This window comes from Vigna angularis, chromosome 6 (assembly GCF_016808095.1).
Source record: "Vigna angularis cultivar LongXiaoDou No.4 chromosome 6, ASM1680809v1, whole genome shotgun sequence".
NCBI lineage: Eukaryota > Viridiplantae > Streptophyta > Magnoliopsida > Fabales > Fabaceae > Vigna > Vigna angularis.
In genome coordinates, this window is record NC_068975.1 from 3,569,499 (window position 1) to 3,583,841 (window position 14,343).

At 34.4% G+C, this 14,343-nt stretch overlaps 1 protein-coding gene across 8 annotated transcripts; it reads left to right on the forward strand.

The window, feature by feature from the left end:
- The first annotated feature begins 727 nt into the window (after nt 1-727).
- LOC108343092 (probable sugar phosphate/phosphate translocator At1g06470) lies at nt 728-9,817 on the forward strand. 8 transcript variants are annotated; one of them, XM_017581151.2, is made up of 15 exons: nt 731-879; nt 1,043-1,251; nt 1,354-1,397; nt 1,514-2,214; nt 2,324-2,493; nt 3,240-3,325; nt 3,486-3,535; nt 4,002-4,069; nt 5,211-5,311; nt 5,512-5,524; nt 6,974-7,158; nt 7,369-7,455; nt 8,222-8,316; nt 8,851-9,000; nt 9,349-9,817. In XM_017581151.2, exons 4-14 carry the CDS (start codon nt 1,682-1,684, stop codon nt 8,966-8,968), a joined length of 1,506 nt encoding a protein of 501 aa, XP_017436640.1. In that variant the 5' UTR covers nt 731-879; nt 1,043-1,251; nt 1,354-1,397; nt 1,514-1,681; the 3' UTR covers nt 8,969-9,000; nt 9,349-9,817. The 8 variants fall into 8 exon arrangements, with proteins under 8 accessions (XP_017436643.1, XP_017436637.1, XP_017436641.1 ...); XM_052878697.1 differs by having other exon boundaries at nt 1,074-1,251; XM_017581149.2 differs by lacking the exon at nt 1,354-1,397 and having other exon boundaries at nt 1,398-2,214.
- Nucleotides 9,818-14,343: the final 4,526 nt, after the last annotated feature.

Genomic DNA, 14,343 nt, shown 5'->3' on the forward strand with positions numbered 1-14,343 from the left:
ATATAACCATAATTATCTGGTGTAAAAGGGACAAATAATAAACTTAATATATATTTTCCTAATAAAGGAAGAATAAATGTAAAAAAAAAGTTAAGAACAGTCTTTAAAAACAATCTTCAAGTTACAAAAGAATAAGAGATAGGCATATATTATGCTTATGTAACAAGTAAATACTACTTATATGATCAAATAAATTTGTAATTAAAAAACTAAAAACCAATTAAAGCAACATACCAAAATATTACTTGTTTGAATAAAAAATGGAAGTGTTTTTAAAAAATTTATCCACCAAAAATGTAAATTTTTCCCTAGTAAAATAACTCTAAAATATATTTTTACCTTATGCAATCTATAATAACTAATACTGGTTAATAAATGTAATAATATGTGTTTGTTAACCTAGTAGTTTATGAATCTTATTAACACTATTTTAATAAATCATGATTAATTTTAATAAAAAGTTATTGTCCAAATATATTTTTTTAACTCAAATATCCTAAAATTTGTGTAAAACTTAATTTCATTATTTGCCTCCAAACATAAACCTGAAAATCGTGTCACCAATTCTTTTTCTTCCACCAACCTTACCTGCCCAAACCATTTTTCCAAAATTAAAATCAAAGTTTTTGATATTTCAAACAAAAAGAAAAAAAAAATCTATATACCAACATTGATTATGTGGTAAATGCATAAAAAAAAAATTAGTTAAAGGGCAATAAATCGATAATCATCAGCATTAACAACAGGTTGGTGACTCTGCAAGACAATAACCTTCAAACAAATTCCGCGAAACGCCCAACGCACCTTTCATTCAAACCAAATTTCAGATCCGACTCCTTCAAATTCAGATCTGTTTCGTTCCTTTTCGATCATCCCCAGGTTAGTTGCTTCTTCCTAAACATTATAATCAATTTCTAGAATCAAAGTTTCATCATGGGTATGATCAAAACCTGTATATCCTCAAGGTTGCATTTTTATGGAATTTTTCCTGTTTGACTTGGACGGGGTAATTTTAGCTCAAATGGGTGTTTATGTCTCTCAGCTTCTGTCAAAGTAATGATCTTTTTATTCAGCTTCACGCTTGGTGACTATGAGCTGATTTGGGCCGATTAAAAATGGCAGTGCAGAACAAACCTTGAATGTGTATTTACCTATTCTTGTGTTGCAAAGGAAATTTTTCATCGATTTCTCTTATTATCTTTAAGTGCTACAGCAGCTTTGGGGCTTACCGTGATAATAGGCAGTTGAGGGGTTTGTTGCTTTTTCAATCAATTTCAATCTAAATTTTAAAGAGTTGTTTTATTTTTCTCTATGCGTTCTCACCAGTTTGTATTGTAATATGATTTTGTTTAGATTTAGTCACCTACCAAGAAATTCTGATTTCTTGAACTGTACAGGTAAAGTTCTTGTCTTTAGTTTAATCCAAGCCATACTATAGAGTGGGAGAGCTCTGGAGCTGGTTCTTTTTTTGAACCGAAATAAATAGAGCCTACTTTTATTTTCTCTGTATCAGTGGGTTCGCACGCGAAGGTTTGATCACAGAGGCAGGTTCTGTGCCTGAACAGCAGTCCATGCACTAGCTGTGTTATGCACTGAAGTGTACTTATGTTGTTGGATTTGGTAAAACGTGATGATATTAAACATAAGTTGGATGGAAGAATACTTACATGGATAATAGGAGATGGTACAGAGTGAATTGGGTTCAGAGAATGGTGTCACAGGGGTTGATGATGTTGGCCTTGAAAGCCTAGGTCTGGGCATTCGTAGAGAACTTTCCTTTTCACGCTGGTGTGATGATGATGATGGTGATGGAAGCATCCATTTGGATCGGGAATTAGGTAATGTAGATGTTAGTTTAGCTGAGGGCTATGATTTTGAGTTACCCATTCCTCAAAAGAATGAGCTGCAGAGCAAAGCTTTAGACAGAGAGAGATTCTTTCACCAAAAGTTTCAGCAGAGGAGTATGCAAACAAACGGTATTGGTACCATGGATGATGATTTTGTTCACCGGAGAGGTAATGGACCCGAGAAATATGTATCTTTTGACATTGAGGACAAGTCTGAAGGAGGAACAAATGGAGTTGATTCCTACATTTCTGGGGATGTTGATGAATCATTGGATAAAAGCTCCCAGAATCCTATTAATTTAGCAAATATATTGAAGACATTGTTTTTGATACTTATGTGGTACACTTTCAGTCTCTTTTTGACAGTGTAAGTTCCTTGTTTACCCTTTTGTCATTGCTGGTGTATTTATCCTGTTTAGTGTTTCTGATGCAAGTCCTTTTTTCCTCCGTTTCTTATTCTAAAACATTTTGAACAGGTATAATAAAAGTCTATTGGGAGATCATATGGGAAAGTTCCCAGCTCCTTTTCTAATGAATACTATCCACTTCACAATGCAAGCTGCTTTCTCAAGATTTATCACCTGGTTTTGGTCTCATAGGTTTGAGACTAAAGTTGTCGTTTCTTGGAGGGATTACTTTTTGAGAGGTAAATATGCGGTTCCTGTATCTAATTCTTGTTATAATAGGTTTGAACTCTCCCCACCTCTTTATTATGTAGAAAAGGTATGTATTGCTGTATCTTCTAAATACATTTTCGGTAGTGATTTTTCATTACTTAATGACTGTTTTAAGTTATAAATCCGGATTAACTTCAGTTATATTTACACCGCTGGTTTTGATTGAAAATCATTTGTTATTTTTTGTGTGGTGATAACTGTTCTCAAAATAGGAGGAATTATTTTTCTCATTTTTTTTTCTACTTGAACCTCCAGGTTCTAGTATCAGTTTGGTTCAAACTAATAACTTTTTTGTAGCTTGGAATAATGACGGACTCAAACATAGACACTTTCATGTTTGTAGGTTGAGTGTATGTTTATGGTGTGAGACAAATTAGCTCAACTTATCACATTTTTCTACTCAAAAATTAAAATATCTGGCGCTTAATTTTGTGGAGCTACTTCCATATTTCTGTTTGTCAATATGGGAGCTTAGCTATATTCCAGCAAACAGCAATTATTGTTATTTGCTGCTCTGAGTATGCACAAATTTGCTAGCAATATGAATTGATAACTCCTAGGATGGTTGACTGTGCCATTTTTTCTGTTATTCTTTCTTATTTGTTTCTTTTGCTAACCTTATACCTTGAATCACACATTTTCAGCAAATTTCTCATCACTTATTACATTAACTTTTATATCAACTAATGCCACAGATGGACTTTGCCTTTAACAGTTGTACCAACTGCTTTTGGAACTGCAATGGATATTAACTTGAGCAATGCATCTCTAGTTTTCATCTCTGTCACGTTTGCTACAATGGTTTGTGACATTTCTCTTTTCATGAAGAATGAGATAGATATATGTTAATTTAATTCTATTTTGCTTTGTAATGTTCATTAGATTTGATTCTACGTTTTACCTCGTTTTAATGGAAGCAAAGTAACTATTCTTCTTATTGAAAATTCCTTTTCTCTTGCAGTGTAAATCTGCTGCTCCAATTTTTCTCCTTCTGTTTGCTTTTGCTTTCAGGTGTGTTTCAGTCATTTTGCCTTCATAATCATTATAATTATATGATTCTTCTGGTTGCGTTAGGTTAAATGTTAAACATTCTAAAATTTAAGCAGGTGCATCAACAAGATAGTTTATAGGCTTTCTTTATTCATGAAAACACACTTTTTATCATGAAATCTTGCATAATCTCGAAGGCATTAGGTATGTGCTTTCATTTATCATTACTTTCAGCAATAGGTATTTATTCTGTGAAAAGGTGGAATTCTTTTAGAATTGACATGCTTACAATTATATCAATTAAGAATTTATTTTCTACTTTTTGTTATACTTTGTCATGCTGCTTTCTTTCTTTCCCAAATGATTGCATGTTTGGTTATGCATCCTGTAGGTGATATATATATATATATATATATATATATATATATATATATATATTCATTTCTACCTGTTTTCTGACATCTTGTTTGTAAATTTTGGTTGGAAGGTTGGAGACACCAAGCTTTAGACTCTCAGGCATCATCTTAATCATCTCTTTTGGCATCTTATTAACAGGTATTATATCTTCCTTCACTTTTGTGGTAGTAAATATGTTAGGACTTTAAGAGTGTATGAAAGGAGGCAGAGAAATAAAATAAAATAAGCTGTTATAGGCTGATAGGCTGTTAGGAGGTTTAGGAGGTCTGTTGGGACCGTTGGGTGGTTAGTAGTTGGTTGTCAGGAAGGGTTAGCTTTATAAGGGGGCAGGGGTGTCATGGGACAGACATGTTTTTGCTTTGTAGTATCTTAGACAGGACCATTGCATCCTGTGAGAAGGGAAAGTGTTCCCTTGGAAGTGTTTGGCAGTATACCTTGAATTCTTTGTCTTCAAGAATAATAATACGAGGCTGTTTCAGTGTTTCCTGTGTGTTTGGTGTTGCCTAGTGTGTGTTCAGGATTTCTTGTTCCAAGAAATCTAACAAAATATGATAACTATTTTTAAGAGATGAAGGGAAGACTATTGGGTTAAAGCTGATGAGAGCTTGGACAGATTGGTAAGGGATTTTAGGCAGGATGGGTGACTCCAAAGTGACGGCCTGTGCATGTGGTGTGGTAGCAGGGAGGTGGCATTTCAAGTACATTCTGCATGGGAGGATACATAAATGTAATGATGAGGGGATTGAGGGGTTAAGCAGGTATCGAGTGGTAAGATTTGGGAGGAAGGAGATATATTGAAGAACCTTTGGTATCTATCATAATGTGCTATTTTTATAGCGTTTATTTTCACAAGCACCTGAGCCAGTTTTGCTGCCTACATGCTCAGTGATAAACTATAGAGCATGGTAATCTTCTGAGAATAAGCAGCATAGCTATCAAGGATTCTGAAGACTAAATTATACTTCTGATTCTTTTTTGGTGTGGAAGACTTTTCTTCAATTCCAAAATGAAATAGCATCTAGTAGAAGTTAGGATAGACATTTTATTCTTATAATTTAGTTTGAAGTTTAATCAACAGAAATGTTTTCAGAATCTAAAACAACCAATAAACTCTTCATAATTTTGTTGGAAATTTCCACCAGTTAAAAGTATTGGGTTTTTCTGTTAATGTTTTAGAATTAAACCAAAACTTGTTCAATTGCATTATATAAGATTTTGGAATTTATAGCACATTAAGAATTCAAACCTTCCATCTTTAATTTATTTTGGTGTGGTGCAGTTTCAAAAGAGACTGAGTTTGACTTCTGGGGGTTTGTTCTTGTTATGCTTGCTGCTGTTATGTCTGGGTTTCGTTGGTGTATGACTCAGATCCTTTTGCAGGTATTGTATTTGCATTTTCATTTCCATGTATATTTGATATCTAGATGTCTGTGGGCACAAAACAGACCCACAAACACATTCATGCTCTTACTCTTCCTGCTTTAGTCAACCATATATTCTGATACATTGCTTCATTTTATTGTATTGGAACCTGATTTGCATTCTTGCCATTCGTGTTGAACTGAAAACCAAATTGAAAGAAAGAAGCATACGGTATGTTCCCTGCATAACTTCATGTCAATAATTTGTTGAGAATATTAATTTTATTAAATTGATATGATATATTGGATGAAATGTTTCGCTTAATTAAATAATTGGTTATTTAAATTTATTTATTGTGGTGGTTTTGGTTCATCAATTCATTAATCTGACATTAATTTCTGCCAGTTGACTATGCATTCTTTTTGCCCTTTCTGTAAATGTTAATTTATGTGACCAAATAGTGTAAATTGCTGGTTCAGAAAATGGTGCATTTTGCCTACGTGTTTTAGACATTGAAGCTTTGAAAATACTAGTTACCATATAATTTAATAGCTATTTTTTTCTATGTAAAAGAAATAATTTGTATTGAGATTAAGAGAAATAATTTCAAAGAGCAAAGAGGACAAACAGTCCTCTTAAACAAAAGAAAAGAAAATATTGAAAAAGAGAAGAATGGTGCAGCTCTAAGATATTAATTGTACACCTATTGTTGGAATCTCCTTGCGATGAGGCATCAACAATGGTGACTTCAACTGTCAGAGAGATATTGCTTCTTTTGAAAGCTTGTACTGCCCTCTTAGTTAGTTTGTCCTTCAGCTCAGCAGCTAAATACATCTGTTACTTCACAGTAGATTTTTTAATCCAAAATTAGATTAATAAAGCAGTTGGCTTCTAGCTGAAAAATTACGAGAGTCTTGTGTTTTCTTTGTATATTTACCTTCCATAAATTTTAAACCTGTTAGAATTTTAAATTGTGTCTTAAGTTACTTTACATAATTATTTGTATTTGGCCTTAGCCAATATTTTTTTATTATAAATACATTACCCTGTATATTTTCTACACAAGGAAGATTAACCCTATTCCTAGTTTTCACTATATTCAACAAAATCAACTATCATGTAGACCACATAGATTTCCTACCTTGTTTAACTTGAAATCTGAATTTAATTGCAATCAATATATTTTTCAGTCCTGGAATCTTCCATTTTTAACACAAGGTTATTGATTATTAAGCTCCTTAAGAAATTAATAAGTGGGGTGTAGTTAATAAATAGAAAAAGATATGCAACTGATAACTTAATTACGCATCAGGAAATTGACTTTTTTCTTTTAATAAAAGAACATAATAGAATGAATACAAAATACTGGAAGAGGATCAGGAATCCTCCTTAAAGCCAAAAGGATAAATTGAAAAACCAAATCGACTCAAGAGATTTAGAGCACTCCAAGCATTGATGTGGGCCTTGAAGTTCTAAAATTATAGAGCCTAGTAATTATTTGAAGACTTAGCGAGGCTAATTTTTTATATTGACATATTCTAGTATTTTCATCTTTTTAAATTCTGACTCCATCTAGCATTGAATCATTTTTCTTTGCTCAAGTTTACTTTCGAGTTAAGATTTTGTAAGTGCCGTTCTATTTTAACAAAAATATTTCATGCTTTTTTCAAATAATTTCAGGTCTGAAAAATCCAATTACCCTGATGAGCTATGTAACTCCAGTAATGGCAGTGGCAACTGCCCTTCTTTCCCTTGCTTTAGATCCATGGGATGAATTCCGAGAAAATCAGTACTTTGATAATTCAGTGCATATTACTCGAAGTTGCTTGCTGATGCTTCTTGGTGGTTCAATTGCCTTTCTTATGGTAAGGCTGTGTATTTCCTTCATGATACGTGTATATTATTTTGTTTCTCTTTCCTCCTAAGACTGAAGTAGATGTCTAACAATTTTATGCTCGTTAGTTATTGTTTAATTTTACTTGTTACACCTGTCCTGAACAGGCTTTTGTTTACTGTCACATTGTTTAGCTTTAATCTTTCTTCTCACCTAAATTTGGATCCTGATCTTCTTGCAGGTACTAACAGAATATGTTCTGATCTCAGTAACTAGTGCTGTTACAGTGACAATAGCTGGGGTTGTTAAGGAGGCAGTCACCATATTGGTATCAATTATATTTTTGATGATATTACCATTTGTTGATATAGTGTTTGTTGATATTGTTATCCAGTGTCCGTCCTCCCTCTTATTATTCAATCAAGCATTTCTATACTACCAAGTTCCACTTCTGTGATGTAAATGTATCAGGATTACTTTTTTTGCAGCGTATGCTTTCATATAACAATATTTATTACAATAGTTGCTGAGCTAAACACTGGGATTCATTTTAATATAAAAGGGAAAAAAATAGCATTCATGGAACTGTTAGTTATTTGCAAAACGAATTGCACAGGTTTTTCTCTCTTTTATTTACTCTTGTTAGTACATATAAGACAAATTGGCTAACGATCAGACGGACAGAAACCTTTAAACAAAGAAGTTTCATATCTTGGTTTGACTCTGATGTTGGAATCCATCTGTAATATTTTAAATTTATTGATTAGAGCTATCCTTTTTGTTTCTACTTTAGTTGTTGTATTTAGATTGAATTAGGGTAATTTGTCAATTCCGTATTGCAGTATAGTTTTTGACATGTTAGTTTAGCTAGAGAACTAACTGATTCGTGAGTTTCAACATCTGCTCATAATACATAGATTTGCATTTATGCGTAGAATGCAATAAATATGTATTGTTCTACATTTCTACTCATATAGGGCTCTGTATCGAATGAATAGATGAATGGATATGTTTGTTTCCCCCTCACATCTGGGCTTTCTGCTTGTACATTTGAACTACTCTTCTGGTTTTATGGTGTTTTTTGTTTTTTGTAGGTTGCAGTGTTATACTTCCACGATCGATTCACTTGGTTGAAAGCATATGGTCTATTAATTATTTTGGTTGGTGTCAGTTTGTTTAATTGGTACAAGTAAGTCATCAATCATAAAGCAGTCAAATCTGCATTCTTGTCTCAACTTTTAATTATTCTCTGATAACAATAAAATGCGTTATTTTCTAAGCTTTCTGCCACATTGAGGGGGACAATTGAATTGAGTAATTATTATAGTCTATATTCCCACTTCCAAAACTTGTAGGGTAGGTAGATATGGCTTAGAGCATAAAGAAGGAATGATTTTATTACATGATCTTTGTAGTTTAATAGCTCGCACAGTTGGGAAGTTCAATGCCTTATCATATGTTTAGTGCTGAATTTTTCATGTGTAACCAATTTTATACTCAATTTATTATATGTAAAACAATGGATGCAAGTATTTTTTTTGATCTAATAATACAACGTCAGACCTTGAACAACAACCTGCTACTATGTATTTCTTCTTGTACACACACATACTATATTGTTTAAGGAAGCCATACTGGTGTTTCTCTAAGATGTTGTGATATGTCCTCTCAATTTAATGGCAGCCGTTGAGTGGTTCTGTTTTTTTTTTTTCTGAAAAATCAGATACCTTAAGCTTCGGAAGGGCCATGCTGGTGGCAGTGACATGGCAGAACCTTCAATAGATTCTGCAGCCAAATATGTTATTCTTGAGGAGATGGACGAACAAGAAGATATTATCTGAAACCATTAACCAGCAAACATTTCAAAGCCAAAGTAAGCCTTTTCTCAGATGCCAGTTTAATGGCACAAATCATAGCATTATCTTTTATTAGTTCAAAAATGAATATATTGTCTTTTCATCCAGAAACATACATGTTTCATGGTATCATAGATGAAAATGGAATCATGCAAGTTGAAGTTTAGATCATAGGATATTTCCCATTTCTACAATTTCTATGAAATATTTAGTGCATGTTAATTATGAAGTATAGATTCTATTTTGTCACTCAAATGTTAATACCTTTGAGAATTTTGCAGAAGTTACATTTTTGTTTTTATTGATTAAATTATTGGCTAACTATTCACTGAAGCCTGCTTTCATGACTTATATGTATATCGAAGCAATGTTCTCTAGAGACCAAAGGGCACATAATCTTCCAGCGACTTGCCAGTTGTTTTGCCACATTTCATCAAGAGACGCATGTTTATGTTCCCTTTTGGAATTGTGGTGTCCGAGTTTCTTTTGAAGTTTCATTGAGTGAACAATTCTTGGGATATAATGCTTGGTGTAAAAATATGTACTCAATCAGTGAAGAGATTTTGACACTGCTTGGTGTCAAAGTTCTTTTGAAGTTTGTAAGCCAACAACTTTTTGGGATATAATGCCTTTCTACGATCAACATCACTTATTCTGTAAAAATACGTACGCAATCTGTTGAGAGATTTAGACATATGTTGGCAGAACACGACAGATTGTGATTGATCAAATTTTATCATTTTTTCTTTCTAGTATGAAATTGTATTTTGATCATATTACCATAATTTTTGTTGTATATACTAAATCCAGTTCATTATTTCTTATCAACACAAATTGGTCTTGAATTTGAATTTCATTGTTATGATGGAAAATAACTTAACATCAACTAGACCTTTATGTATTTATTGTAACATCTATGCTTAGGATCTCTAGACTTCCTAGTTGGAAGTAAACGAATGACTTAATTGTTTATTTAGTCTCCAGTTTTGTTTTAGTGTGTCAATTAGGTCCAATTTTTGAAAAGAGTGTCAAATGCGTTCTTATTTCGTAAATTTTGCGTTAACGAAGTTCTTTTCGTTAAATAGAAACAAATAGAGTTAGTTATGTGCTCACATGGCAAAAAGGTCAACAACTTTTTTCTCTCCTTTGTTCCTCTGTGTTTATATGTTTCTCTCTCTTCTCTGCGCTCATCTTCAGTTAATGAAAGTTTAAATCATTTGATTTTTTATTTTCTTCTGAAATAAGTTCTTAATAAAAAGTTTATTTGATTAGTGTTTAAGTAATTTTTGATTTCAACTTTACCTCAAGAACTCCAAGAATTGATGGTAAAGTACAGAAACGAGCAACCGTAAACAAGGCTTGCAATTAGGGTTTGGAAACGAAATAGATTGAAACTGGTGTCTACAACTAAAGAAATTGCTTATAGTTTCCCCTTGATTTGTCATAAGCTCGTAGCCAGATAAGCCTTTAGCGACATTCTCCTCTCACGTTGCCTTCTTCGTAATGAGGCTTCTTCTTCCTCATGTGTTCCCCTTTTTTCCTTCTCCCAATATGCGAGTCATACCCTTCACCTGAAGCACTACTAGTTGAATCGCCTACGACAACCACACTAGCTTCCATCGGCTGCATTCATCGTTGCACTGAGCCCGTTGTCAGTGACACCATTCCATTTTTCTTCTACTAAGCCCCAAATCGGGATCCTCGCGTAGCCTCCACCGAAGACAACATCGCGCCGCTTGGGGCTTCAGTCGCGACCACACCAGTCCTCCTCCATGTCACCGACAATTTTCCCCTCTGTAGCACCACCGCCATTTTGGTGGCGATTGGAGGTGGCCACTGGCCATTGGCACTCTTATGTTTGCCTTTTGTGTGATTTGACTCTCTCATCATATTAACATGTCTTTTGGTGTTCTTTTTCTCAGAGTAGGTTGATTTTTGTCGAGAAAAATTTGATCTTTCTCAAATAGGCACGAATGAAAGCGACAACAAGGCACTGAGTTTATCTTTTCTACAAGAAAGTGGGAGCGTGGTTCGAGGTTTAGAGCAAGCGAAGGAGGTTGAGGAAAATGTTGGGGGTTTGAGAAGTGAGGAGGGGTGCAGTGGGGTTGTTGTGAATTGGGATGGGTTTTCTAGCATTAAAAACCAATGTTTGGGTGATGAAGGGCTGTTAACATTGTCAATAATAGTAATGTATTAGAGGCCAAGGTTTCGGTTGTGAGTGAAAACGATTGTCAAGTTTTGGCTGATTCTAAGGTGAATGGGATGTCCTCTTGGTTGGGAATGCAAGAAAGTGATATGAGCACTATGTTTTCTAGTGATGGAACTGAGAAGCTAGACTATGATTATGCATCTAAGATTGAAAATACTATTGTTTTAAGTTGTAGGAGATATCTGGGGATAGTGAAGAGGAATTTTTGGGAAGAATAATGGAGATGGAAATCTAATAGAATCTTTTCAGTTTTGCCATATTTTTTTGTAATTCTTTTTAGAGATGAAATAATTACTTTCTTTTTTCAATTTCTGGTGAATGAGAGAGAAGAGAGAGAAACATATGGGGCAGAGGATTTCAATTTCTGGTGAATGAGAGAGAAGAGAGAGAAACATATTAGGGCAGAGGAGAGAGAAAAAAAGTTGTTGACTTTTTTGTCATGTCAACACATAATTAACTCCGTTTGTTTCTATTTAACGGAAGAGACTTCATTGACGCAAAATTTACGAAGTGGGGACACATTTGACACTTCTTTCAAAGGTATGACCAAATTGACACACTTGAGCGAAACTGGGGACAAAATAAGCAATTAAGCCTAAAAGAATATGCATATGGACATGCAGAGCCAAATGTATCTTGTGAAGATAACCTTCAAGGATTTTCTCAATCTTCTATGTGTTTAGTAGGTTTCTTTCAATCTTCATCTCGCTACACATTCTCCACAAATGGATAGTGGTATGTTTGTAGAAGACACTTTGATATCCAAGTTAGTAGGGTTTGTCAAATAACAATTGATATTGTAAAAAATGAACTTCCATTATTTACCTCAATGAGTGTACTATTTATAGGATAATTATGGATTTGAGTCTTCACCTATATGAGTTTGGATGGGTCACGACTCATTTATCTCATGAGTCAGTTTCAGAATGTGCTAAGTTAAAAAAAATATATCATTAGAGTATGTAAGGCTAGGTTAGGGCTAGGTCAGCTTATGTTAGGGTAAATCAGGTTGATTTGTGGCTGGATAGTATAGGTCGTGTACAATACATTAGCCCCAAGTCTTCTTATGACTGAAAGGTATGTGAAGAACTTCAATAAGTTCGATAAAATAGTTGTAGCTTGTTGGCTGTTGACTTACGAAATGTGATACTGATAGTTGGTGCTTGGTAATATCTTGTACTACAAAGCGAATGCAAAGAAAAGCAAAGAAAATTTGTATTTTGCAAAAAGAATTGTATCTTTATAGAAACCTTACAGATATAATACCTCCCAACCTTGATAAGCATATTAACGAAGATGTTTGAATGATTGAATGTAGGGTCTGACTAGATGTGAGTTTCCAGAAAGCTGCCTTTCATTTAATACTCGTCTCTGAGTTGTTAATCTAGGTCACGAAGATCCAAAGCCAAGGTAGCTGACACACGAATCTGTTATTGATAGTAAAGGTAGGTGACACTCAAGAGTTGTTAAACTTAAGCATGGTAAAGTAGATGACACATAGGAGTTATTTGAAAGGTTTAACCAAGACCATCAGGGTAGGTGGCAAGAAACTGTATGAAAGGTTCAACCAGGACCACTTGGGTAAGTGGCAAGGAATTGCATCGAAGGTTCAAACATGACCTCTTGGATAGGCGGCAAGAAATTGCATGGAAGGTTAAACCAGAATTGTTGGGTAAGCGATAAGGAACTACATAGAAAGTTCAACCAGAACCGTCTAGGTAGGTGGTAGGGGGTTGTATTGAAGGTTGCACAAGGATTTGCTTAACGGTGGCAGGGGAACTTTTTCTCTTGCAAAATAGTCAAAAATGAGGTTTGAAAGTGAGAACATTTGTTTTATAGATGAAGCCGGGATGTTCCAAGCCATCCTAAGCAATGGTCCTTATAGATAGAAATGTGTCAATCCACCATAGGGTGAGATGTTCCAAGTTAACATAGGCATGTAGAAGGCTTGAAGAACTGAGTATCAGGGTATTAAAAATGAAAAGTGAGTAGTTAATATGTTCATTATAAGAAAATCAATTGACATTCACCTATTTTAGTATTGTAGGGATGTGATGTATTAGTGTTGTTAGACAACATGGATACTTTCATTAGGGAGAAGACTTCCAATTGCAAAAATTGACGCATTTAAGAAAAATGCACTTTCTGATTGACTTAATTGTGAAAATTGGTACATGGGGTGTTATGCGACAGCTATCAGTTGTGTCACAAACACATATATCTTTCTCCATCAAATGGTGAGGATGTCAACTTCATTTCAAAACAAAACTCTCGAAGGACCATTGTTTAATATGGCTTGAAACATCTCGACTTCATCTATAAAACACAAAGGTTCTTACTTTCAAACCTCATTTTTGACTATTTTGCAGGAAAAAAAGTTCCCTTCAATATAGTTCCATGTCGCCTACTCCAACGGTCCTGGTTGAACCATCCATGAATTTTCTTCTGCTTACATGGTGATCCTAGTTAAACATTCCATGCAGTTCCCTGCTGCCTACCTAAAAGTCCTAGTTAAACCTTCCATGAAGTTTTCTATCGCCTACCTAACAACAGGCTTTGTTGAACCTTCCATGCAGTTCCCTACTATCTACCCAAACTATCCTAGTTGAACCTTCCATACAATTCGTTGCCACCTACCCAAGTGGTTCTGGTTAAACCTTTCAAATGACTCTTGTGTGCCATCCACTTTACTATGCCTTAGTTTAAGAACTCCTAGGTGCCACCTACCTTTACTTTTAATAACATATTCGTGTGTCAGGTACCTTGGCTTTGGATCTCTGTGACACAGATTAACAACTCTAAGACGAGTATTGAATGAGAAGAAACTTCCTTGTAACTCACATCTAGTCAAATCCTACATCTGATAACGGTTGAAAAACCGTTATTTTTATACTTAATTTTGACTTTAAAAATACCCTTTTTGACTTAGAAGCTAGTTTGAAATCATGATTTTGCTTAAGTTGTGGAAATAAGAGAGTTGAATGGGTTTTATGCTTGTTTTTCCTTGTTTTGACAGGAATTAAGATGAATTGGATGAAGAAGTTGAAGTAGAAAGGAGTTGGACTCAAGAAAGGAGGGAAAATTGCACAAAAGAAAGAATCACAGCCACCGCTAAGCGTCAAGCTTGCTGTTGAGTTCTCTGTCTAACGCT

Coding starts and splice junctions, on each gene's coding strand:
- LOC108343092 (XM_017581154.2), top strand. CDS start 1,682: ATGGTACAGAGTGAATTGGGTTCAGAGAATGGTGTCACAGGGGTTGAT. Junction 2,215..2,323: donor TTCAGTCTCTTTTTGACAGT/GTAAGTTCCTTG, acceptor CATTTTGAACAG/GTATAATAAAAGTCTATTGG. Junction 4,070..5,210: donor TTTTGGCATCTTATTAACAG/GTATTATATCTT, acceptor GGTGTGGTGCAG/TTTCAAAAGAGACTGAGTTT.